Source organism: Sparus aurata, chromosome 5 (genome assembly GCF_900880675.1).
Source record: "Sparus aurata chromosome 5, fSpaAur1.1, whole genome shotgun sequence".
In the NCBI taxonomy this organism is placed as follows: domain Eukaryota; kingdom Metazoa; phylum Chordata; class Actinopteri; order Spariformes; family Sparidae; genus Sparus; species Sparus aurata.
This window is the reverse complement of record NC_044191.1, coordinates 11,091,395-11,118,584: the sequence shown is the minus strand read 5'-3', so window position 1 is coordinate 11,118,584 and position 27,190 is coordinate 11,091,395. Positions and strand designations below refer to the sequence as shown.

The window sequence follows — 27,190 nt, the reverse complement described above, 5'->3', positions numbered from 1 at the left end:
GTCTTTGGAGGGGGTTGTTTATTTTTTTTTTATGTTTTAAAAGAAAAATCTTGATCAAATATCAAATTGTAAAGTAGTGAACCGTGCATTTAACCTATTCCAAGTGAGCAGAGGGAGGAGTGTGTGCCCAGGGACCATGGATCTAAACCAGTGCCTTGGTCAAGGACAAGATCAACCAGTGTGCATGTTGTGATGGTGTAGAGGAAACCTGCAAAGAACATGCAAGCCCGGCACAGAAAGGCCCAGCCCAAGCAGGATTCAAACACATGGACCTTCTTGCTGTGATGCAACAGCGTTTATCACTGCAGCCCCGCGCCGCCTGCTGCTGTTACCTGACTTTGTATCTGCACAAAGTGACACTGTTGGTAATGGCTGAATTTTCATTTTTGGATGACCTTTTCACCTTTTCGCACTTTTGTGAATGCCAAATTCAGCTACAGCAGTGTTTGAGATTTCTTAATAAATATCTGCTCGTCGAGTTCATAATCACTGTGGCGTAGGAGTTAGAATACACTAGAAAACACTTCACAGGTTTCCTGTATATTAAAAGAAGGTTGTACAGGTTTACACTTACAAATATTTTCCTTTTAGAAATACTGAATAACAGAATAATGTAAATAACACTATAATTTGCTATAATATAGCACTTAAAGTCCACCTTTGCGCACAGGGTATCAATGCAACATCTGATATAGAGATATCATTTATCTCAAACAGAGAATAAAGTCAACAGCCAAACTATGAACTAAAAAAGTTCCTGTGTGTTTGGAGCATAGAATTAACTTGCGAAATTCACACACTACGAATACGTGTTTACACACGTCAATTCCAAGGTCAGGGAGTGAATCAATGTCCTACAGGCACCGTCTGCTACGGCACATATCCAGTCTAGCAAGTCAAATACAAGACACATTAAAGTGTTACCCCACACTTGAAAAAAGCAGTGTAAAGGCTTTTGTGGCTCCAGAGAAAGCCACATGTCATCTGAGCCATTGATGTCACTCAGTAGCTAAGCTGCATTGTGGGTAATGTAGGCACAAGGTTTTGTAAAGCAGTCCACTGGTCGAGTTTTCCAGTCTGAACAATGTTAGACAATTTGCAAACAAATGATCAAAATTGATACAGCAGAACAAGAGATATTATTATTCACTGCTATCTTCTTTCTTAAAAAGAAAAAAAACTCTCTCTCACGCCTCTATCGCCCACAATGCAACTTAGACATTGAGTGACATCACTGGAGGGAATTTATCAGATTAGATGCATCTTCCTCTGGAGCCACAAAAAGCTTCATACTACTTTTCAGATATGCACTAGTACTCTCCATGACCTGGAAACATAAATTATTGAAAAAAATAATAGTGGAGTCGCCCCCGATATGTCCATCGGGTTTACTGGAATGAACTATCAGACAAACAAAACAAGCCAGTACACCAATTACCCATTCAAAGTGGCTGATTGGTTCCTGACATGGTCTCCAGTGAAACTGAGGTGGGCTGCTGTTCCTGGAACATGGGTAACTGAGGGTTGATTTATTTGTCACAGAAAAAAGGCAGCGAGGAGAAAATATAAACATCCACTGAAAATGTAAACATGGAGTGACTGTAAACTATTAGCATACACGAGAGAGTACGAGCCTCATATGCCAAATCAAATAAATAATTCATTCAAGCTGTAAGTACTTCTAAACACTACAGCACTGTATGAAGTGAGACAGGCTGCACCCAGCCCCAGTACTCCCCTGCTACTCTCTCCCACTCAGCATGAAAGACATGGAAATCTGGCAAGTACATACAAGATCTGTGGGAAGACCAGTTCGGTCATGTGTGCTTGTGAGATTTAATTAAATCGGTAGTTCCCAACATGGGAGTTTTTTGAGGAATGATAAGCCAAAATGCTGAGAACCAGAGTACACCAAGACATCAAAATGAAATAAACATATGCACCAAGAATCGGAAGGCGAAGGCAGGGGAGGATTTCTGTTACCATCAGTAGAAAGGATAATGATAAAAGCACATCAGCAGCAGACAGACGATGTTTGGATTTACATCAGCCCTCCAGCTCAAAATACACTGCCTGTGGCAAATAAGGAAGCCCCTGGAAAATACAGCTGTATATTTTTAAATAGGCAAAAAGCTTGACAATATGGATGTACGTGGGCTCAGATTGAGCTAAACATTATACTACTGCTACAAAACTAGAAGATCCAACACACTGTGCAGTGGCACGCTACATACCATTGGTGATGTTGTTGGATACAAAGAGGTATGCAAGGAGAGAAAAGAAAAAAACACACAGCTGACTGCAGCCAACACCGCCGACCTGCCACAATAATGTTTATACTTTATTGCAAAATCTTTCTCCTTTGCTCCACACGGGGAAAGGCAATGGGCAGGACAGTGTTTACTGCCCCAATGTGATATAACCCAACCATAAACCTCACACAGAGTGTCATTCAGGGTTCAGCTGCTGTTCTGATAGGGAAAACACGCAGAAGTTTACCTGTTACAGACCCCCGGGAGGGTTTCAGTCGATGAGGTGTTCTGCTTTGCCCAGCCGTGAAACTAGTAGGCCTCATCCGACAGCAAGACAGACTGCATCAGACTGCATGTAAACATGTTCAAGCGGCCATGGGCGCCATTTAGCTGAGTTGGTAGAGCAGCGTCCCATGTGCAGAGGCTTTGTCCTCACTGCGGCGGCCCCGGGTTCAAGTCACGGCTTGGGGCCCTTTGCCATGTGTCTCTCCCCCTCTCTCTCATCCTGTTTCCTGTCTATCTCCAGCTATTCTATCAATAAAGCCGATAAAAGGCCAAAAAAAATATTTCAAGCGGTCAGGAGCAGATTATGGAGATCAGAGGTTTTGAACTCTGTGATATTTAAGGTCAGGTTAATATGTTTAGCTGCAAAAACGCCATTAACTGATATAATTTACTCCTATCTCTTCTTGATTTCTCTTTTCTTTTTAAAGCAGTTATACCAATTCAGCACACACCTCAGTTCATTATAAGTGTAGTGTCATCTGGCCACTATCAAATTTAATGAACACAAGAGGTTTAATCAGAAAATGGGGAAAGGAGGCCTTTATCCTGGACACTGGCCTATAATAAGTTTGACAATGTTTTAGAGATTTGAAGAGTAATTTAAATTAGCCTTCAGTTAATTGGATATCGCAGCCTTGGAGAAGCTCATACACGCAGGAATGGACACACACACACAGAAGCTAAGTCTACGCTTGTGTACGCTTGTTTTGTTGCTCTAATGGCCTTTCATGCATTTAAAAAAAAAAAAAAATCATATCAACTATTTTTCTCAAGTCTGCAAACGAGAAGGGTAGCTCTGTTGAAAGTTTGAAACCAAACTTTAAAAACAACACTGTTTTGTAGATTCAGCTGTCATGAGTTACAAAGTACTCTCAGAGGTGTATGAAGCTCTCTTACTATCAGCTCAGCATCAAAGTTTTGTCTGACCTCCTTTTCAGGTGCTGCAACCCAGTTAGACTCAGGATTGATTTTCTAAATGACTCAAAGCTTGGATGTTGTATCTTGCGGCAAACAGACACAACATATAGAGTTCCTTTTATCTCTTTTGTAAAAGAAAATAACTCAAGTTTGGTTTCTAAACAGATAAATTGTCCCATCTAGTGGCGAGCTGGGAGAGCAAATCACTCATGAACAACAAGTGCCGTCTGCCGCCTAATGAAAAACGTTCTCTGAAATACTTTGTGTAACGGCAGTGTTTGTTTAAGGTGGTCAGTGACTGGAGATAACAGCGTATGTCACAACCTGATCCTGTCTAATGTGGTGACAGACCATCGCCGTAAACACCTTCAAGATCGTTCCATACAAGCAAATTGTGTTCTAATGCTATAATTCCTCCTTCACCTTGTCTCCTGACTCTGCCTGATTACTGCACCGGAACACCTCACCTTTATTGAGCCATGTAATATTACAGCCTTTGACAGATTTACAGTGGGAGCCTGATGAGTCACCTGAGCCTGTGTCCTTGTTACATTCATTGACTTTCTTCTATAAAGTTGTCTGTGTGTGTGTTGGTGTGTTTCATCAGGTCTGCCACGCCCCTCTCTGGATCAGCCAGCCCTGAACTTCATTAAATCATCACTGGAGCCGTATTGCAACGCCCAGAACCAGTGTAGCTTACCTTTTCATGGACATTCTAATCCACGTGTGATAGAAGGCAATAGCTTATGAACATATGTTTAAATGCAGTTCACAATGTAAACAGTTTGATTTCTTAAGTGGAAATTTCCGTTTGTTTGTGAAAGAAGCAAAGAAGCTAATTTCACATGATTTCATGTGCAATGAGTTGTTTCCTTATGTGGATGTCAGTGTTCAAGTCAAGAACTACCCAAACTGAGGCCAAATCAAGACCAAATCAGGGCATGACTGAGTCAACATGCCAGAGAACATGCAAGCCATAAGCAGTCTAGATCCGATTCACATAAAAACCAAATGAAGCTTCTGTTTCATTCACTTCTTTTGTCTCCATGTGTCTCCATATGTATCTACGTTTTGCCATAGACCAAACACTATGTGCTCTTTTGTGGAAGCATCAGGCTTTCGTGTCTTGTCTTCCTATAGAAACCAACACTGAGTACACTGTACATAAAACAGTCGTTCCCCACAGCTGAGTTCTTGACTGGTCTTGAAATAAAATCCAGTCATCTTTGTCTGAGATGGAGACAAGGCTGAGTAAAAATGCGGTTGACTCCGAGACGAGAGCTTTAAAAAGTCACCTTGAGAACAAGACCAGTCTCCACGTAGTTGTCTGGTGCAGCTGTTGAAGAGTTTGTTGTTATTAGTTCAACTCGGGTTTTGATATAATCTACCTTGATACAGCTCCGTCTAACGCATTTTTTGCCTTTGCTGTCTAGCTGGTATAAACGCCCTTTTTAATTAGTTTTGGCAACTTTAAGGGAGCCTGGTGGGGATTCTCTGCTGTTTATTTCGCTTACCCTTTCCCTCCTGTTTTGTGGTTTGCAAGAGAGCTCGGTATTGTCTTTCTGTTTGATTCTGTAGACCAATTAAGTTTTGATTTTCTAGTTAGTGTGGGGGGCTGTTTATTATTTTAGCCTTGAGGCTTTATTTGTATCCATTTCTTGCAGTGTTTGTTGGCTTATCTTTGCTAATCATTTTTCTGTGAATCAATCTCATTCATTGCAGACTAGAAGTGTTTGAGGAGCCTTTCTTGTGCTTTTGGTCCCACATTTGCAAAGGTTTTGAATAACACTGTTTCGTTTCTCCCTATCAATGATAATAAAAAATAAAAAAAAAAGGTTGTAACACATTTTACTTCACAACATAAACATGTACTAGACTCCAACACCAAGACTGTTTGAATGCGGCATGTGTTTGGTCATACGTTTGGTCAGTTAGCGTGTCTCACATTCCTGGCACAGCAGAATTCACTGCAGAACGGTGTACGTTGCAAATCAAAAGGATTTGAGTGAAGCTGTCGATATTTTGTGCCCCAGTGACACCATCTGTTCCTCATTGTCCTAGTTATTTATCATAGTAATGCCTTCAAGGTGGATTTTTATTTTACATTTCGGAGAAAACAGGCATCCACCTGTAATCCAGATGTTGGCTTCCCATGCTGTTATGCAAGCATTTAATTCCAGGTTTCATGGAAGAGACTTTGTCACAGAAAGGAGTGAAGGTGAGTTAAGAAAATAGACTATCATGTGGAGGTTGTCTAGTATGTCTCGCCAGTGTGTACACACATCCACATACTGTGCATGTATACATGTGAGCCCTCCTGAATGCACACATCCGCTGCAAAATAACAGAGCATACATTGCAGCCCTACGTGAAGGTCATGGGAAATGTTCCAGAAAGCACACCTGTGTGATATGTCATTCGCCCAGTTGCACTGACCCTCATTGCCATTGGTCGACCCCGTCCCCGAAGGGCCTTAACAGACCAATAAGACTGTGTGTTACCGCATTCAGTGCGGGTGTTGCCTGTGGTAGAAAGTTTAAAAGAGATTGTGTGTCCTGCCGTCCCCAAGCAGAAGCATCAATCAACATGATCCCCATTGTGCTGGCCTCAGTGCTCATTGCTAGCGGTAAGAACATCTGGCATTCTCTAATTCTTTGTGTAATTGGCTCTGTGTGTTTGCAAGTTTGCTTGAGTGAGTGTGTGTTTGCCTGCACAATACCACACCGGGAGCTAGCACTGTGCAGTTCTTTATTGGGAAGAAAAATGATGCAGTTTGTGCCTGATGTGGGAATCAAAATTAATTTCATTGTTCTCCTGCCTCACGAACACGCCCTGTCTCATGTCCATCACGCTCGTCGTTATATCTCCCTCGCACAGCCCTTGGGTGCGGCACCCCACCCATTCAGCCCCTGACTACCCGTGTGGTCAATGGAGTAGATGCCAAGCCCCACAGCTGGCCCTGGCAGGTATGCTAATATGTACACATCTGTCAATGTTTTTATTTTTACTGGCAAACCTTTCGGGTCTGGCATCTGCTTGTTAGATTCAAGACCCAGTGGCTATTGAAGATTCTGTAATTAAATGGTTGCTTTTGAATTGAATCAGCAGCAAACTGCGATTTTACACATCCACGACCTGCCTCTCATTGTTTCTGCTATGTTGTCCTTTTTCTTGTCTCCAGATCTCTCTGCAGTATGAGAGGGACGGTGAGTGGAGGCACACTTGTGGGGGATCTCTGATTGCTGCCAACTGGGTCATGACTGCTGCTCACTGCATCAAGTACGAGCATAAAAACACACAAGGACAAAAACACAACCGCAGATTCCAACATCCACAAGTCACATACACACAGACCTTCAGTTAAATGTACTGTACTTACTCTGCACCAGACCGCTTGCCTAATTCTAGACTCTAAACCCTGCTTAACCCTCATAGGAAATGAGAACTGGCAAGACATTAGGTCCAAAGGTTTCCAAAACAAATGTCACACTGATAAGAAAAAATATGCTCAAGGTCACCTGAGCCGCTGCCCGGGTCAAGTCCTCATCATGCCGCCACTTTTAATTATCAGTTTGAGCTTAAGAAATCGTTGAACTGCACAGTAAATCTTCTGTTTGGGTTGGCCTCAACAGTCTGCTCTCTCCCCCAGCACCAAGTTCAACTACAGGGTGTTTGTGGGCAAACACAACCTGGTCGAGGAAGAGGCTGGCTCCAAGGCCATTGTGCCTGAGAAGATTGTCGTCCATGAGAAATGGAACCCCATCTTTGTGGCCTTCGGGTAAGAGAAGCATACCACCATACAGTACAAAAAGCAGCCTAGAGTGAGACATAGAGTGCATCAAAATCTGCTCTGCCTTAAAGAAGTGGACCGAGGCTCAAGCTCAAACCTTTTGTATTCAGCTCTGTAAAGAACTTGGACACAACTTTTCTCACCTTTCAGACGCAACCCACTCTGTCCACTGTCCACTCTGAAATATGCAGCAGGACAAATGAGTGAGATAAGATCAGCCATTGAGATGATTGATTTGTATCTGTAGACATGAGAACAATAAGAAAGATTGCAAAAGTGCAGATTGCACTTGTTCTCATTATCTTTTCTAGCTCTGGATGAACATTTTAAATTGCTTGCCAGAACAACCACCTCCCTAAGTCTCGCTCTCTTTTGTCTTTCTTGCAGTAATGATATTGCCCTGATCAAGCTGTCTGAGTCTGTGCCTTTGACTGACCATGTGCAGTTGGGATGTATCCCTCCTGCTGAAACTGTGCTGTCCAACCTCTACCCCTGCTACATCACTGGATGGGGCAGGCTGTACAGTAAGTCGACCGTAATGTGTTTTTTTTTTTCCAGCTTAGAACCTGTGAAATGTCTTCATGTGATGGTGCAAGCACAACAGTTGGATTTAAATCCAGCTGTGAGTGAGTGTGTGTGATTTGGGTTACCCAGGGAAGCCTCCAAAATTGGGATGAAAATCAAACGCTTGAGATTTTAGTTGAAACTTTTTTAGGCAAGGATTACTCCCAAATTGAAAATTTGGGTCGGGCTGTGAATTTGGCGCTCAGGGGAAATGCTGTAAACCAGATTTGACAGACGGCTAGTGTACGTGGATGATGGTAATGGACTCTGCCTGTGTGTTATAGCCGGAGGCCCCATAGCTGATAAGCTGCAGCAGGCTTTGATGCCTGTGGCTGACTATGCCACCTGCTCCCAGCCTGACTGGTGGGGTATCGCTGTCAGGACCACCATGGTGTGTGCCGGTGGGGACGGAATTGTGGCTGGATGCAACGTAAGTTCATACCTTCTTTGTGTGAGGGTGCAAAAAGTAAGAGGAAAATGTAGATATTTGGGTTCGCAGCTATTTCATTCTAATTGGTTATAATTAAACTGTAAAACTTTTAACAACCTGCTGTGGCTTCTGTACTCGATTATGCACGCAAAGAAAAACTGGAATTTGAATGCAGTGAGTGTGTTCAAATACAAACATCTAAGGAATCCGAGGGAAGGATTCTTTTTCATCACACTCATGCTGCCTAGCTACCAAGAAAAATGAAAAAAAATGTGTCTTTTGACCACATGATACGTGGTGAAACAATGATTTTGATTCTCATGGTTGAGGCTTTCTTGCCAGTCAACCAGTGACTCCACCAAGAGAATAAAACATAAGCCCTCCTCCTTACTTTCTGTGACCAGGGCGATTCCGGTGGCCCTCTGAACTGTAAGAACGCCGATGGTGCCTGGGAGGTTCATGGCATTGCCAGCTTCGTCTCTGGCCTCGGTTGCAACTACGTGAAGAAGCCCACCGTCTTCACCAGAGTCTCTGCTTTCAACAGCTGGATCGACCAGGTAGGAGACGCACAAACACATCCAGACCCTGTTGGGAAGGAGCACCACCAGTTGGCTAAGGGTAACTGAATATTTGTGCTTCCAGGTTATGATGAACAACTAAAGAAGATGGAGTGTCAATAAAGAAGACTATGGCAAGCTGCATTTCTGCTGTGTCTTTGTCTTGTTTGGATCTGATAAACACACATCCAGATGAATAGCGAATGAAGCCTAAACCGCAACAAGCCACGATAACTGATTGATGAGCCTTCCACTGAGGCTTACTACACATGCAAACAATGTCGACAAACGTCCAGCAGGTGTCCTCATACACTCGTGATTCGAAATTGGTTGTGACAGCTTTCCATAGCAGGATCCTTTGCAGAATGACCAATGATTCTGCCTGGGGGGGGAAAAAAAGCACCAAACAGATGTGATACACTGCAAACGGGCCAAATGGTATAAAAACAGGCGACTCACCAATATGACAAATAACACCAAGTTGCATGTTGGATGATTAAGAGTTAAAGGTGAACAGTGTGTGTGCGTTATGGAATAGATTCTTCTTACAAAATATGAATCTAGTATTCCTGCTTTGTAACTGACCCGGTTTGCCCCTTTGCCCTCGCTACAGGACGACTTTATGAAAACCATAATATTCATCTTGGGAGTCTATCTTTCCTCCAGATAACAGTGCTCTGGAAAATGAACAAAGCTGGAATGACAAAATTGAGATTAACACTTCTGTCCTATTTTTTTTTCCTCGCTGTGATGAGATGAGGACCAGAGAGCAGTGGCGGTGGTGGTGGAAATTAAGAAAGAAGTGAAATTGCCTCTCACTTCTGTCTGCTTTATCTCACTCTCCTTTCTCTCCTGTCACATTCGCGAGAGACACGCACATTGATGAGTTTTGACAGGGTAATGGAAGTGTGTGAGCTTCGTCGTTGACACGAGAGGTAGTGATCAGACATGACATGTCCTGCAAGAACAAGTAATAATTACTGTGCCTGTGTGTGTGCCATGTGTGTGTGTGCGTGTGTGTGTGTGTGTGTGTGTGTGTGTGTGGCTGTGGGTGGCATGCATGTGTGCCTGTGTGTATACTAAGAGCAGACACAGATAAAGGCAGTTTCGCTGTGCGCCTGTGATTCTCCCTGGTTACAATTGAGTGTATTCCGCTGATATGATGAATCATTCCTCTGAAGCAGCTTTCTCTGGAGTATCAGCCTCTGATCAGTGATAACTATCTATAAGCTCTCATGTAAGCTAGAGCACAAGTACTGCTCCCTGACTCATTCAGCGTGGCTTGAGTGAAATACGTATCAACGAATAGCGCTTGTCTACATTTGAAGTGCGTCCATTAAGATAAATATTTGCAGTTTTTAAGAGCGCTGTGAATTGTTATTGTGCACAGCAAGGTTGTCAAAAGTAGTGATGCTTTCTAGAGATGCAAGATACATATCAGACCAATACATTCCAGCCCTATATTGGGAAATTTATATGAACGGCTGTTTGCCGGCACTGGTGGAGTTCCAGCCAATACATTTAGACGATAATGACACAATAGGTGAGGAAATGCATCTTTACAGTTGGTTTTTGCGATCCACCTATAACCACAGAGAGGAAGAGGAAGAAGAAGAGGAGGAAGAAGATGTGTAGGAGGCAGGGGAGGACGAGGAGGGTAAAAAAAAGTCTACCAGTTTTGACACAACAATAGTTAGAGTAAGCAAGATGATGTAGACATTGGAATTTTGGAAGAGTTTCTGACTGCAACATCTCTGCCATGAATACAAATCCGACGAAATGTAGGCGCTTACAACAAATAAAAATCCTTACGTCACATCAACAACGTGCGTTGAAGTAAACATGCACATAACACTGTGATCAGACCCTCTCACTGAAGTTACATGTGATGGGGGGGCCGAGTGGCTGAGACAGACACCATTCACCCTGTTACAAGACACTGTACCATCCGAGTGATTTTGAAGCTGTTACTTCAAGGTAAAGTTACGTAATGTTGCTTTAAAAAATAAGACATTTCAGTTATCAGTATCTGCAATCACACTGATGGCTTAAAGTTTGCACATTTCTTTTCTGCTGTAGTAGCAGAGGATGCAGCTCAGCGTCAAACCCAAACGGCAACTTTGTATCCGGTGACACCAACAAATATTGGACAGCTGGCTGCCTGGGTCAAGGCCAATGCAAAATCTGCTCTCGTGTATTCACTAGCAACACTTTTTAGTCTCCTTAACACTGTACTAAGACCAGCCTTCATCTCTGTATGGCATCTGTCGGCTCACAGATTTATACCAATAATGTAAAGAGAGAGATGAGGAGATTCAGACCTGGGGGCTCTGGTGGTAAGCACCACAGCCTACATCTGTGTGGAGTTTGCATGTTCTCCCATTGTGAGTCCAGAGACAAGCAGGTTGGGTTTATAATCAGCCCTCGTCAGCTTATCAGTCTGCCTACACTTAAAGGTTCAGCAAAGGCTTGTATCCAAAGGGGTGTCGTTTGTCACGAGGTCATGCAAGGCTTTCAGCTTTGCACGCCACTGCACCACCCCACGTAAACCATGCAAAAGCTTACTGACTGCACTTGGACACCAATCATGGGCCGCTGCTCCAGGACAGCTCAGGCGAGAGAAAAAATTTGGTTGAAGAATCTGTCTTCGTGCAGGACGTCACTGATTTGCCTAAAGTAGCCAGAATGCAATTTAATGCAAATGAGGAGCCGGCAACATGACGCCCTGTCCTTCGAAACAGGATGCTCAGCTACCAGAATGCATTGCAGGGCTTTTTCTACATAGACAATCAATGGGGGTCATCATGGGGACACAGTCTCCAAAATGTGAATTCACATTGGGCAATGTTTCTGTAAATTAACCCATATTTCCACGTCAATTTTTTTATTTTTTTGAATACTTAGAAAGTAGCAAGGTTTATAAATGAGGCTCCTGGACGGCCTTAATAAGTGGCCCCATGTCCTCATTCAAGTTATTACACTGTTATGATTTCATTGATGTGGACATGAACTCAAGACTATAGATATTTTTGATTTCCAAAACAATAAAAGACGCTTTGTACATCAAAATCTCACTCACCAGTGTTGGTCAGACTCATTAAGAGTTCAGTCTAACCAGTAGCCTACTGCCGAGTTGGGTGAATCTTCTCCTCCGCCCAATTACAGCAACACCCTCCCGATAAATAGCTCCAGCGTCCCCGGTGCACCGTACTGATAATGCAGCCTAACGCAGTGCATGTGGAATAATGTGATACTGAGGGCAGTAATTCATCAAAACATAACGAGATAATTAGGTTAAAGGGGATCTATGTAACAATTTGCAGCAATTTGCAAGTTAATCACTTTTTTATTGGCCATATGTGAGCGGATCGTAATGTGACGTGAAAAATGAGGCCTTGTCCGTCTCTCTTTGCTGTCTGTGCAAAGCCTGTGGACGATTTTCTGCAACAGTCCAAAAGGATGTGACTTTACGCACGTTCTCGAGTGCCTCGTCTCTTGGCTTACAGGCAGCAACAGTTAGTTTTGAGATGAAGTCCACTAACACAAACTAACGACCGGCTCCAAGCAAAGCACAGAAGTTCCACAGAGCCCCTTTAAAACAGTCACCTATCTTTGCCTGACGATGTAATGACATCATCCAGACTGTCAGTGAGTCAAATTTGACGTATTCGAGCAGCTGAAAATGACATGCTGTAATATAAGAACAATGCTGTAACTGAAGCTATTACATTATAATCACTATTATCAATAAACATTTCACTGGCAGGTTCGAACATGTTTTGATTCAATGTTTCAGGATTTACAACATTTTTGGCAGTGTTTCATTACATTTATCATCTGGCACTTATTGCATTGCCAGTCCCTATGTTTACATTCAATCTAAACGCCGTATTTCTTGAAGTATTGCTAATGTGCGCACCAGTGCGGCACTCTGATTAAACCGAGTGCTCTCTGCAACTGTTCTTCTGCAGGACATTTATTTTTTTATTTTTTTCCCCCTGAAGCAACTGGTGAGAATGAGGCCTCAAAAGGACGCTTTGTCCGTTCCTCAACCCTGTGGGTCAGGTTCCCCCCCTCCGGCACACACACACACACACACACACAAACCCACACACTACACACAAAGGCACACACAAAAAGAGAGGCGACAGAGAGAGGGAGCAGATTCCCTGCGGGACAGCCTGTTGTTGAGCTGAATACCAATGAGGAGAAGGAAAAGAGGGGGCAACAAGTTTAAGGTTTGTGCAGCTGCCTGTCAGCTTTGTGCAACTTGTTTTGAGTTGCAGGGAAGAAGGTGGCTGTAAACCACTGCAGCTCCGCCAGGATGAGGCCAAAATAGTCTTGATGGACACAGAGCAGTTTTGAGATGGTCCCTCAGAGTTTAACTATGACATTAAATCTAGTATTTGTCACATCTCAACAAAGGAAACATTATTTTAACCATTTCAGATCTCTCATTTCCTCCTTGTTTTCAATCAAAATTTTTTCCAGAATGATGTTTGCTCTATGCATGATGTTACATTGTTTTTAAAAGTAACTGTGTTGTAACTTTACAGACTCTCTTCCTTGTTGTGTTGTGGGGATGGGACAGTGAAATATATTTTATTACTGATTGCGATAAAAAAAAAAAAAAAACACAGTAAATTGATCAAGGTGATTTTGCTTATTCGGGATAATCGTGAATCGAGATAATCGTAAGTGTCCTCACGTGAATGACTTGACCGAGCTGATGTGCAGTTCTATATTGGTATTTCTTTTGAATTGCCTCAGCTGGTCCCCATGGCTGGATGAACATCTTGCACATTGTATCTCCCGCAAAAACAAGTGAGATCGGATTATCTATAAATACAATACATTTTCAATGAAAATGTGATTCAAGAATAGTTTGATGAGTATCGGGGAAATGATGTGAATCATAATAATGTTGGACTGGATAATTGTGACGTTAAATCGCCCCATGTCTGTTGGCTTTGACCTTATGGGCTCTGTGCGGGTCAGCTGATGAGGATCTTCACAGCGGTGTCAGAGGAAAAGCCCTTGATGGGATGTTCATGAGTCTCTGGTATAAATAGCTTTGTAGTAACAGAGTGATGGAGGGAGGGAGAGAGGGAGGGACGGGCGGCGGATGGGGGAGGGACTGAGGGATGATGGGCAGCCTCCCTGACAGCAGCATCTCCGCTCCGTCGCGCTGCGCCCGTCAGCAGTCACAGGGAACCGGCCGGGACTCCGCCAGCTCCACTTCATTAGCGGTGCGCGCTGCTCACGGCCATATTGCCAAAAGACGGTCGTGGAGAGTTTGGTGACCCACTTCGAGACAAAAAAAAAAAAGTTCCCGCCTCACAGACAATTTGGGGAAGTTGCTGGAGATAGGGCATTCGTTCTCAACATTTTACGCAAGCGTGTTTTGCAGCCGAGGCGTGCAGGGAGGATTACGGACAGCGGACACCAGAGAGAAGAGTTTAGGTAGGTCTGTGAAACATTCATGCGGCTTCAAGTGATACTGCAAGTTTGAACAGCAGAGTACAGTTACATTACTGAAACATCATTCAATTACTAGTCAAATTACCGGCGTTAAAACAATACTTTAGTCAAAGTACAAAATATTCTTCCTAAACGCTCCTCGGAGTATTAGTTACTTTTTAACCGTTGATGTTTGATGCATTATCATCAGCACGCGTTCACACTAATGGCTGTCTCTTCCTCCATATCTTCAGTCTATGTAAATTGCGGCGTAATGCACTCGAAGAAATACAAGTCAAGTGCCCCCCAAAATGACTTAATTACAGTCATTTGAGTAGATGTAATTAGTTACTTCCACCCTGGATAGACAGCAGGTAAGATGATGAAATAGAAACAAATGCAACCCAGTTTTGTCACATTCATTAGATCCTGAACAAAAGTTACAAATCAAGTTTGTTATGTTCATCTCACAGCATCTGTGTTTAAGACAGTTTCAAAGTGCATGGACGTGTTGTCAAATTGCATGCAATATGTAATGTTTTTTCTAATATATCCATAATTTAAAAAGTAAGGCTACTAAGAGGACAATTAGTAATTAAATGTCTTTTTTTGCCAATTTCGCCAACAATCGGGTGATTCTCAATAGCGTTAAAACAGTGACGGCACTCCACCTCCCAGTGAAGGCCGTGCAGCGGCGGTCTCAAATGAGCTGGGGAGGAAGGAAGGAAGGAAGGAAGGAGGGTCAGCCACATGAGATGATAGTCTACTGCAAGGTGATGCATTATGCACAAGCACTTGCCCGTTTTGCATGTGCAGGTGTGAGTTGAGTGTGGCTGTGCGCCTCCATGCACTCCCCATTTGGATGTTGCTGTACACAAGCATTCCTTGGTGCATGTAGGCTCGTATTTGCATCACATTACATGAGATAGTTTGCATGTTAACACAAAAGGCCTTTTATACCGGTCAGTGGTGCCATTCACAAACACACAAATGCACAATAACACACGCACACCCTCATTATTGAGTACACAGTATTTTGCTGTTGCATGACTCCAGTCTCAGCTTAAGGCTCGACTATTTCCTGCCACAGCCACAGAGCCATTACATAACAGATAGACTTTAGTTATCTGTGTATTGATTGTGAACTCATGGAGCGTGTCTATGTGTGGTGGCTCAGTCATGTGCTTTCTGATCTTTGAGCCCTTGAATCTGCTAAACATGCACATTATTTTCCGAAAGAGTTTGGGCCTTTTCGGACTCTTCAAACGTGGTTTACCGTTAACTTTAACTTTCTATTTGGGTTGTTTAAGTTGTGTTTGAATCAGCCCAGTCGCAGGATCGAATGTTGGCAGTAAATGTTTCTGCAAACCCCCCAAAAGTTCCCCTTTTCAAGTGTCATACAACACATCCTCATACCTAAACGATTAAATAGGCTGACTGTCTGCTTCTCCCAAAACAACATGGTTGTTGCACAGTGGCCGGACCTTCCACGTATGGCTGCAGTTTGGTTAGGTATTGCCAGGCTTGGTTAGAGGTAGAAGACAACATCACAGTTTGGGTTGAGATCAAATTGCAAATGTACCTGCGTAATTATTGGTTAGTAACTTAAAATGACTCACTGCTGACTTCTGGTTTCACACAGTCTCCTGAATTGAAGTCCCCCTCCCTACATGGAGTTGTCGCTCCTCACTTCCTCCTATTCAGCTGTGATTATTACTACAGCCACTAGAGGTCGCCACCTACCAACAAGCGTAAATATGAGTCGCAATGACCTGCTAGAAACCTCTAGACATTTTTAGGGAGACCGTGGGACATTTCTAATCCTGTCTGTGGGGGGCAAAACAGCTATTATAAACCACAATGCAGTGTTTTCCTCACCCTAACCCCCCTAAGCGTTTATTGTGCCTGAACCCACCAAAGCATAAGCACGGCCTTGTCAAGATAAAGCTGAAAACTGTAGCTAAAGAAACGTTAAGCTGCAACATATCCGAGGTCTGCAGAAACATACAGCTGACATTCGCTCTCGTGCTGTGGTCGGTCTGACTACATCCGCTCTCCTCCAGCGTGGTCGCCAACAGAGCAGTCTTGCGTTCAGAGGAAATGTATTTACCTCGCAAATGAGAACAAATCATCCTCGTAGTTGTCAAAAACTTGCACCGTAATCACCTTCTGTGGGGAAGTGCGAGTCTTGAAGTCGTGTCGTAATTGGTGATAATGAATATCTAGTGTTGCGTGTTTTCTTGTTATATGCACCGCTGGTTGTCTGAAATCAATATAAGCACGCAGTCCTCTGTTCCAATACATGGCTCACACTTATTTGATTATTCGCTCCGGCACATCCACACACACACACACACACACACATTCAGACGCTCCCCTGTCACATCTCTCCTTCCCCTAACATCCAACACATGCCTCACTTTAGCTCTAATTGAAATTGCGAAAAGTGGATACGCTACATTTAGTGTCTCCTGACTTCCCCGAAGAAGTTCTCAGGGATGTTTGGGAAATATTCTGCAAAACAACGAAGAGGAAGAAGTTTTATTGACAGTGATCCCAGATAGCGATTAAGAGGGTAATTCTCCCCACAGCGATGCCACCAGCATCCTGAGAGGGGCCCATCTGCTACAAACAGAGAGCGACTTCATGTGTTGGAGAGCAGATCAAATGCATCACTGTCACCTCCTCTGACTAGGAGCTATCCGTCTTTATTTGGCTTGGTCATAAAATGCCTATAAAGGGAAGGATAACTCTGAAATGAGTTCTCAACAGCAAGCTCGGACAGTTGCAGCGTTGCCCTCAGTTGGAGAGAGGAAATGTGCGGGCTCATTAGAAATGCATTAGAGGGAAGGGAGAGAGGTGTAGAGATGAGATGAGCTCTAGTTTTTATCTGTTAAAACTCTGAGAGGGAAAATATTCGCACTCTCCATCTCATGCGTGAACCGACTTCCCTCTCTCTCTACCTCTGCCTCTCTCTCTCTCTCTCTCTCTCTCTCTCTCTCTCTCTCCCCTCTCTGTCAGTCTCCCACGCACATGCACACACACACACACACACACACACACCAGCACACCTCAGTGACCCATTTAATATCAGCCACAGAACTGGCAACTATATCCCCACGTGATCCTCCTGAAAACAAATTACTGCTGAAACTCATTCAAAAATAATTCGGCGAGAAAAAGTGCTTACTGGCACCTTCTTTATCAGTTTAATAACTTCATCCCTCTCACTGCCTGTGTAAAGGAAACAAGAGTAAAAAGAGGGGAAAAGGATGATTTTAACACAGAACTGCAGCCAAAAAGGCACCTTTTTTCTTGTCCTGCAATACTCTCCTATCAACCACAGATTATTATACACGACAAAGTCCCCAGAATGAATCTGTCTCCGCACCTGTCCGACACGTTTCCTGTGCAATACAGGTGCCGTGATTGTATAGCTGTCGAGCCCTTGTACACTTCTGTATTTGACACTGTAAGAGCTTTGACCTCTTCTTAAATAAATGTTAAAAACCCCTCAAGTGGAGACAGGACATACGCACGCTGTTCCATATATAGCGTCAGCAGGGATAAAGCCACCTTGACCCAGTGACTGGCTCGTCAGAGAGAAAGTAATCTTTACTGAGCTGACCACACCAGTGGACTCAGGAGGCCCACGTGATCAGCAGGTTAACTGTAGCCAAGTATGCCAACACGTGTGTGTGTGTGCACGGGGCATGCGTGCGTGCTCAGTATGTTCATGTGATGTCTTTCTTTTCAAGGAGAATCCGTGGAGCTGAAGCGACTGACGTGGCAGCTGATCCGAGACGTGCCCCCGAAGTGTGATGTGACCGCAGTCGACCATGGATCATGAAATGAGGCTGGGCCTGTCCGTGTGGGCCATCGTGGCCATCGTTTGTAACTCTGTGGTCGGCGTCCTTGTTCTCATCCTCTTCGTCATCCTCTACAAGGCTTGCAAGGTGCCTTCACACCCGGAGAAAGTGCCAGTGTTAACAGCAGAGCCGCAGCAGAAGAAGGCGGAACAGAAGTACCTGCTGACTGCAGCCTGATGACGAAGACACTGACTTGAGGTTTAGACCAAAACAAACGTCAATCGAAAAGAGGTCAAAAATTTCAATACAGGGTGTTTAGAAGAACACTTTTGTCGTCATTTTGTTTAACATACTGTCCACATTTCCCCATCATCCATGCCATTCAGTGGAGCTCAGAGTGAGCTGACGGCGCTAAGAGTTGCAGCAAGACCAACCACAACAACAAGCGGGGCCCAATCCTCTTATCTCTGCTGTGCGTCGCTGGGACTGTCCATCTGTCAGTCTGTTTGCTTTCCTCCACGCAGGCAGGCCATGATCTCCTCCTCTGCTCCATTCTTTTTCATCCCTCCACACGAGACAAGTGAGAGTCAGTGGTGGAAAGGCAGGCAAAACACAATGGATTGTAGCGGCAAAGTTTGGGGCGACGGGGTCGGCTGAGTTAGGGAGGTGAAGAGAAAGAAATTGATTTGTAGCTGCCAGCTGCAGCACTAATGATGGCAGCGACAGAGCTGTAAACAGACGACAGGTATGAACCGAAAGCCCGACAGAGTGAGGAAGGAGACAGACGCTGCTGGAGGAAGTGTTTAAGAGTCAAGGAGACGGGGCGGAGAGGGCAGATATTTGGTGGGGATAATAAAGTGCAGGGGAAGAATTGTGCTTTGATGTTCTGTTTACAGAAAGCAGCTCGAGGCTCCTGTTTGACAGTCTCCTTATTTGACACAAAAAGTCTCCGCATCCAGCAATCCGACTCCCGTGGGATTAAAAGCAACAGAAAAAATACAGCTCGTTTCCCGGTGTGCCTCTCTTTCAACTTGTGAGCTCCCCGTAAAGACTGAATACGATATTTATAGGCAGCCTTCAGCAGAAATGACAGACTGAACACTCACGGTCTCAGAGTAACGAGTGGATATTGTATGTATTGTAGTGAATGCACTACAGCTAACACACAACTGTGATGTCTACGTCATCAGAAGAACAAAAGTGCTGCATAACAGTATACCTGTTTGTTTTTATTATTGAAATGGCTCTCAACAGAAATGTACATTGTTTTGTTTTGGAAAAAACAAAAACAAAGAGTCAGTTAGCATCTAATTTCAGGTGTGAGTAAACTCGCTTTTAGTCCTAACTGTTGATTTCCTGTGCGGCACTTTCTGTTCTGCTTAATTTGTGGAATATTTCTGTGCAACTAATGTGAAAGTAAATTGTGCCGAAATGAAATAAATACATTTAAGATTTAAGATGTTTGGTATTTGATAAATCATTGAAATCACAGTTAAAGTATAAGTTTGCCCCAAAAATGAATGGTCAGTCAGCATCTGCCAACCCCATGGCTGATGGAGTCCACAAAACATTTCTGGGGCCTCACAGCAAAACAGCATTGCAGCATTCTCCTAAACGACTGAAGTAGATGAGGACATGTTTTAAAATAGAAATTATACCATTTTTAAAGAAAATCTTGACTCTAGTTGCTTAGCTAAAAGGATCAGCATGCACCCTGTATAAAGTTGGTGTATGAGCTCACGGGTATCAAGGGTGTAAATATTGTCAGTTTGAGATCTCTGGGCCGGATGAGGTTCTTTGGGGTCATTTTCTGTTTGTTTTCTGTTTTGGTTTTCTTCCTGTTGTTTTTTTAACGCTCCTAAACAAGTCCCCATCTGCTTCAGTTGTTAAATAGAGAGTGCTTGACTCGATGGTAAATACACAATGACAAAATTGTCATTTTTTGGGTGAACTTTTAGTTGCTTCCTACATGTGGGCATTTCCTTTAATGTCATAAACTGTTATATTTGGGGCGACAAATGGGAGTGCTCATTTTTCATCTGCATGTTCATTTATTTATTTATTTTCATTGTTTTTCAGATTAAATTACCCATCAAGGAATGATCAACAGAATAACTGATGTTGTAAATGATGATATGCTGCAGCCCCACACTCTGCTGAACAGCTATCGATTCACTGCGGGTGGTAATCACCGTTGTGCTCTGCTCCATGTCTCCCGTTACTGATGACAGTTTATTGTTTCACTGACACAATCAAATTATTTACTCTTCTGTATAACTAACGTGCGCCACAATCAATATCGCCATGCTCCTTCGGTGTGGGTTAGAGATAATGGCCCTCTAAATTCTTTAAACAGTAGCTGGAATTAAATAACAATTGGCTTCCCGCGCTGAAGTTATCAGTGTGGAACATGTTGACCCACATCCTGTTGTTTAGCCACCAGTCAGCTTTATCTGCTAAATGATGTGAGCATCTGAGCGTTAATGGCTGCTCCTCTTTTCTTTGAACGACTTCAGCTCTTGTTTCTCTCTGCCCCTCTGCAGCACACATAAAGACACTAACTACTGTATATACTTCGGTTACTAAATACATCAAATTCCATCTTTAGGGATTTACATTTTATGCTACGTTGTGTACTTCTACTAAACTACATCCCGGAGGACTTTACTTGACAATTATAGTTACAAGTTATAATTTACAGATTTTGACTTCTATATATGAAATAAATTGGTTGGTTTGTCAGCAGGATTACAAAAAAAAAAAATCTAGTGAACGCATTTGCACGAAACTTGGATGGAGGACGAGTCTCGGCCCAGCAGAGACCCTCATTAACCTTTGGTGCAGATACAGATAAAGGGACACATCCAGGATTTCTTTTCTAATTGTATTCATATTTAAATGTTTGTTGTTAAAACTGTCTGGTGGGGAGGGACTTGTCGAGGATATTGACTGGCATTTATTGTAGCCAAATGGCGTTGGCGCTATGGGAGTGAGCGACAAAATAGCTGGGCAAACATGGCCGAGCAGGACCTAACACAGCAGCCGAGACTGGGGACTGTTGGGCTTTGGCGGAGGTATGCACTCTACTAGGATTGCCATTCTAATTATATAGTAGAGTACAAGATTGATAGCATTAATGCAGTGTACTTGCAAGACTCATTTTAATGTTGAGGATGGCTATTTACTGTATGACAATCCACTGAATTTCATTCAGTGCTTATAGGATTTTAAACTCTTCCATCCGCAAAGGATGTAACTGAGGTGATCGGATATTCTTGTGAGGTAAAAAGTCCAATATTTCTCTGTGAAACTTGGAAATTTCCAAGTAGAGAGTAGCAGAACATGGAAACACTCAAGTACCTCATAAGTGCAATTAACACTTGAGTGAACGTAATTAGTTAATTTGCAAACACTGCTTTACGCTGACTTAATCTGACTTAATCATGGATTCATCACAGATCTTATGAGACGATAAAGTACATTGTTATTTGCTTCAAGTAGATCTATATCAACACGTCCATTGAGTGTGTGCGACAGGAAAAAGAAAGTATGAAAACATATATGCACAAGTGTAAAACAGCACGTAAGAGACAGATGGTTTGGGCCTTTGGTGGGCTGTTGATGTGAATCTGATCGTCGGAAAGGAGGCTCTACAGCTGTCTAGTGTTTATCTTCTTCCCTTCTCTTTATCTGCCTGCCAATTTCTCTCTTCCTCTCGCTCTTTGGCTGACTCCCTCTTATTTGTTTCTTTACTCCCATCTAAGCCGACCGGCGCCAGACCAGCGCGAAACTGGCCAGCGCACGTCCAGCGATCTCTTCTAGAGTGATGTGTTTGGGTGTGAAGGTCAGTGCACTCTGGCTCGCCGTCTTTGAACCACTGCACTGGCCTCCTTTGTTTTTAATGTTGCATCCTCTGTTCAGGTCAGCTGTAGGGTTTCCTCAATTGATCCAAGAGCCAGAAGAAAACATTGAATAGGCATCCATCATCCATCTGTTCTCTTGCCCATCACACCTCCATCGACCCCTCCGTCTCTAGCCTCTGACGTTTGTTATGGGCTCATCCAGCTGAGATTAGACGTGGCCACTCAACTCTGCGTCAGTGGTTCCATCCCCCCCTGTCAGGGAACGCATCGTGTGGCAGGGGGAGCATTTTTCTCGGGTCCTCCAGTGGCGGCTGAGACGGAGGAGGGTCACTGAACGCAGTATGGTCTTATATAATGATGAGAACAAATATTACAGACAGAGAGATTACTAATAAACATGTGAAGGGCCAGTAATCTGCAGCTCCATCTGCACTGCTGGAGGGGTTGCATAACGCACATCAGGCCAGACTGAGTCACGGCCAGTGTGTGTGCGCGTGTGTGTGTGAGACAGAGAGAGACAGAGAGAGAGAGAGTGTGTTGTAACGCAATTACCGAGGGATCAAATGTTAATCTATGTTTTGGACGCTACATGCCCCAAAATGTGTGCGATTTGTAAAGTACTTGAATTTGATGTAATCCATAATTTAATTTCAAAATAAAGCTTTTTCAAGTGTTTGTCTGTGGGGAGCAGAGAGGCAGAGAGAGAGAGAGTGTCTGTGAGTGCTGCTTTGAAGCCGATTGAGGCAAAGTAAGCATTTACGCAGTATATTGACAGCACAGGTTAAAAGTGATGGAAGACACATGCTGGGGGTGGGATATGTGTGTGTATGTTGATGTCTTACTGTGCTTGTTTAAAAAATTAATGACAAAATCCTAATCACACTTAATCAGCTCTTCATAACAAGACCCCTAAAGAGCCAGGAACACTCTTCGCAATCACACTCACACTCGCACACACGCGGTCAGGACAGACAGTCATTGAATCGATTTTGACAACAGCGCGGCTCTGATACTGCACATCATTATAATTCAGCATAATTTAGTCAGTATGAATGTTTATACTGTCAACAGAGGTCCAATTTTAGCATGAAACAAGCTGAAATAACGATGGTAATAGGGGAGGCATCAGTATGCAACAAAAACGATAAAACACAGTGAGCGCGTGTGAGATATATGGAACATGAAAGTGAGAAAATTGAAGAAAATGAGCTTCTGTAATTAGTATTTTAAGTATTCCTCTATTTTCTAAAAAATACCAGAGCTTTTTTTTCTTTTTTTTTTTTCTTAAAGTGCAGCGTCTCACGTTTCCAAAACGATAAAAAGCTGACCCCCAGACATGCTGCCACAGTCATACATTATACATATGCATGAGCAGAGGTAAGGGCTTCAAACTGTGTGCATTTAGCAGGCTAAAACACAATGACCTACTTGACCCTGCACACACCTCATTGTCATTCATCCTCCATCCGGCCTGTGACCCCTCTCTCCTGCAGTCTCACACTGCCACCTGCTGGCTCAGCCTGTCATGTCTGCTGCCTCAGGTCGCTGCTGGCTGCAGGAGCTGCTGACGGCCTCTCCATCACTGTGCAGCAGAGCGTGCTATTGCTGCTCTCTGCTGGTGTTGCCAGGTAAGAACAGTGTGCAGTCAGACGTGTCAGTGACTTTCAGTGGGAAACGAGTCTCAGCGTTGTGGGTATTCTTCTCTCCTCAGCCAGAGGTTATTTTCTTGAGAATGTATAATTAATGCGCTCCACGATGGTCATTTGGTTGTTTGATTCCGTGTGACAAAATGTATGGTCATCCTATAATACAGCAGTTAGAGGCACATTGGACTGAACTATGATTTAAAATAGAAGGTTTAATGAGTTTCACATTTATTTATTTTTTTTCTACAGAGCTATAAAATGGAGGGTAATTGTTACCTGGGGTGGAAACTCCACAGGGACCAACAAGAAACAAATAAAGCAACCGCCCTGCAGTAAATCCTGTTTTTGTGAAGTTTATAATGTTTTTTTTTTTACTTTCAGAGAGGCTCTGTGGTCATTTTTCAGAAACTATTTCCTCTAGTTCAGCAGTGGATGAAATATTCAGAAACACTAGAGTGTAAAAATAAGCTCCATCACTCAAAAAGCAATTTGCAGTAATTTTGCACGTAAAACGGTGAAGTCAAGCATTTTGATTGCATGTAAATCTTCCTTTTCTTTTTACATAAGTTCAATGTAAAGTGTCAAGTTTTAATGTAGGCTATATGTCATTCTGTGTCAAAGGGAAAAAAATCAATAACTTACTCTGACAATTTAAAATGAATGCAGACCTCTACCTAAACCTTGTGTTTTTTATTCAATTATTACATAATACATGAGGGGAAACTTCTACAGTAACATGATGTGTTTTCAAGGGTTCATGATTCAAGTGGTATCTATAAAATTAATGCTTTTCAATCAAATCACACATCTTATTATTTAATGTAAACACACTGACTTCACATGGAACTTGGTTAAATCATTTACATGTAATTAAAATACTTAAAGTCACTGTTTTAGGCACGTTATTTTTGTGAGGATTGAATGTCAGAGATCTGCATTAAATACAGTAAAATATAGTTAATAGATCAAGTACTATCCACCACTGCAACAGTTTTGCTGATTGTATTATCGTATGTTGTTAAGAGTTCCTGGCATTGTGGCAATTCCCTGCCATTGTTCAAGATTTTGTAGCATGATTGATGATTAAAAGGCATTAATTACAAGGTACAACAAAACTGTTTGTTGTGGACGATGTTGTTTGTCTCGCTGTGTGTTTATTTATTGTGTACCTATTACATGATTATTGTTCTTAACCCAGTTACGTGTCCCAGCAAAAATCCTTTCTGCTTAACAGAGACAACCTCTGTGCTTTATTTATTCAACCTGGTCTACATTTAAAATGCACTTAAGTAAAACCACAGAAGTATAATTGACAATATAGACTTGAAAAATAAAAGCATTCCTAATGCTCAGTGACCAGTTTCTGAGTGATATTATATATATTCATATCATAATATTTATTGATTTACACACAGATCACTTATAACACATCCACCTACCATCACTGACATACTGATGTCTTCTTAAAGGTGCAATATGTAATTTTGCTGAAAAACATTTAATCAGAAGAGAAAGATATTCATTGGCTGACTTTCTTTATGGCTAAACAAACTAAATAAACAAACCCCCCTCACATTCATGGCTGAATAAACTGAACTTAAAGGACAGGACAATTTCATGCTTTTTTACTTTGTTTGTATGTGACACATTAAAAGCTTCAAACAGTGTTCAGGGGACTTATTTTCCTGAGAACAGCTTGTTTATTGACTTATGGGGAAAAATAATTTCTGAGTTATGTTGTTACCTCATTAATAAAGAAGATATTACAAGTTTGAGTTTGAATTTCTGCTCCCAAACGACATAGTGCCCCTTCAAAACACATATGTGATTATACATGGATATATTCTATCATTATTTTAAAAAAAATCTACTATTGGCTAGACTTTATATTCATGTTCTTTCACAGTTTATTTTTCTAAAACAGACTCAACATTAAAAGTCCCATTCATATTTGTTTTCTATTTGCTAGATTCTCTGAAATGTCACTTCATTTGACTATACAGTGTATGACTGTGACTGTGAAACACACTGAAGTTTGATTGTTTGAACATTTTAATGTAATAGCTATTTGACATTTACTGGATGGTGGCTAGTTTAATCTATAACACTGCAGCACATGTTATGTTCAGGTACTGGTTCTTTACGTAGGTATTTCCACTCTCCGCTACTTTACACTTCCACTCTGCTCATTTCTTAAGAACATGTTGTACTTTTTACTCACTACATCTATTTAGTCACAAGTTACTTTGCAGATTGCATACTGCATCAGAGCCAAAGTAGTGCATTTTTGAATTGATTCCTTAGAAAGCTCCTAGAAAATGTGCTAAAATGCAGAAAATCTACTTGTGTAAATGTACTCAGTTACTTTTCACTGGTTTTCATAAACAGGGTGCTGAGTGATGGCAGGAGTCAGACAGCTGTCATGTCCTGCAGCTCCTTGGTGACGGAGGCTGATTCACATCATATAAACTAGTTGATTTTAATTGTTCTGTAGGAACCCAAAGATATTTAGCCTCAATCATGAATTGTGACAAATATGACTTTGTTTTGTGTTAGACATACATTTTTTATCCCCGATCAGCTAATTTCATGGCACTTTAATTATCTTAATTGGTTCCAAACTGTTCATTTGATTGATTAATTTATTCCGTTTTAATTGGAATTTCTGGGTGAAGGCAGGACTGTTAATTGGCTTTCTGAATGATGGCTCGTTAAGTGGTCTGCTTCTGATTTTCCCAGTATTTTTATAATAAAGGAAATGTCTTGAGTATTAACCGGCCTGCAAGATTTCAACTGCTGTTGAAACAATAAAAACTGAATTTCATGCCAAGAGTGCCGGCACAGAGACTCATTTTAATGAAGGAACAGGAGAGATTGTTAATCCCAGAGTTCATTTATTCACTTACATTTGATCTGAGACTCATCAGTTTACACCAGAGGAGCAAAAAGAGAAGGAGAAAATATGAATATGAGAAACAGAATGAACAAATAGCCACACATGAAAAGTCATATTGTTTTTCTATGACACTTAAAAAAAAAAAAAAAAATTAAATCCTATGGGAATTTTTGACTTTGCCAATAAAATCTTGTAGGATTCACATGTGTTTCTCTCTACTGGACATCTGTTTATATTTCTTCCATGGGTTCATTGTCACAATCTTATAGGAACTGTATTCAATGCATGTGAATATGTTGGATTCTTTGAAGATTTTCAAAGTCTTATTGGGAATCAGTGTTTTGTGGGTCCCAATAAAATCCCTCAGGATTCACATAAATTTCTAAAAATCCCATAAAACACTGCATAACCATCATAAGAAAAGAAATGTTCTGGTTCTGTTTTGTGTTTGTTTTGTGTTTTTTCTTCTCCTTGATCATAGAAATATTTTTAACGTCTGAGGGGACTTTTATTAAACTTTTACCAGAATTACCAATAGGACTCTTCTTTCTCATTGTAATTCCAAATACAAATTCAAAAATCCAAGTAGAATTTCAATTGGGGATTGTTTTTGGACTCACTCACGTCATCGTGCCTTCAATTCAAACTACCCACTCTGCTGGGGACCACTCTGTTCCTCTTCAGAGGGCCCCTTCTGGGTGCCCGGACCATAGCTTGGGA

The 27,190-nt window shown here is 42.2% G+C and overlaps 1 protein-coding gene and 1 long non-coding RNA gene across 2 annotated transcripts; both read left to right on the top strand.

The window, feature by feature from the left end:
- Positions 1–5,963: 5,963 nt before the first annotated feature.
- ela3l (elastase 3 like) lies at positions 5,964–8,940 on the top strand. Its single transcript, XM_030415957.1, has 8 exons — positions 5,964–6,081; positions 6,333–6,421; positions 6,637–6,734; positions 7,105–7,233; positions 7,633–7,769; positions 8,094–8,239; positions 8,644–8,796; positions 8,882–8,940. The coding sequence occupies exons 1-8, from the start codon at positions 6,042–6,044 to the stop codon at positions 8,897–8,899; spliced, it is 810 nt and encodes a 269-aa protein (XP_030271817.1). The 5' UTR covers positions 5,964–6,041; the 3' UTR covers positions 8,900–8,940.
- A 4,970-nt stretch (positions 8,941–13,910) lies between these two features.
- Positions 13,911–19,522, top strand: LOC115582364 (uncharacterized). Its single transcript, XR_003984161.1, has 2 exons — positions 13,911–14,259; positions 18,015–19,522. It is a non-coding gene; the product is annotated as an uncharacterized LOC115582364 (long non-coding RNA).
- The last annotated feature ends 7,668 nt before the right edge of the window (positions 19,523–27,190 follow it).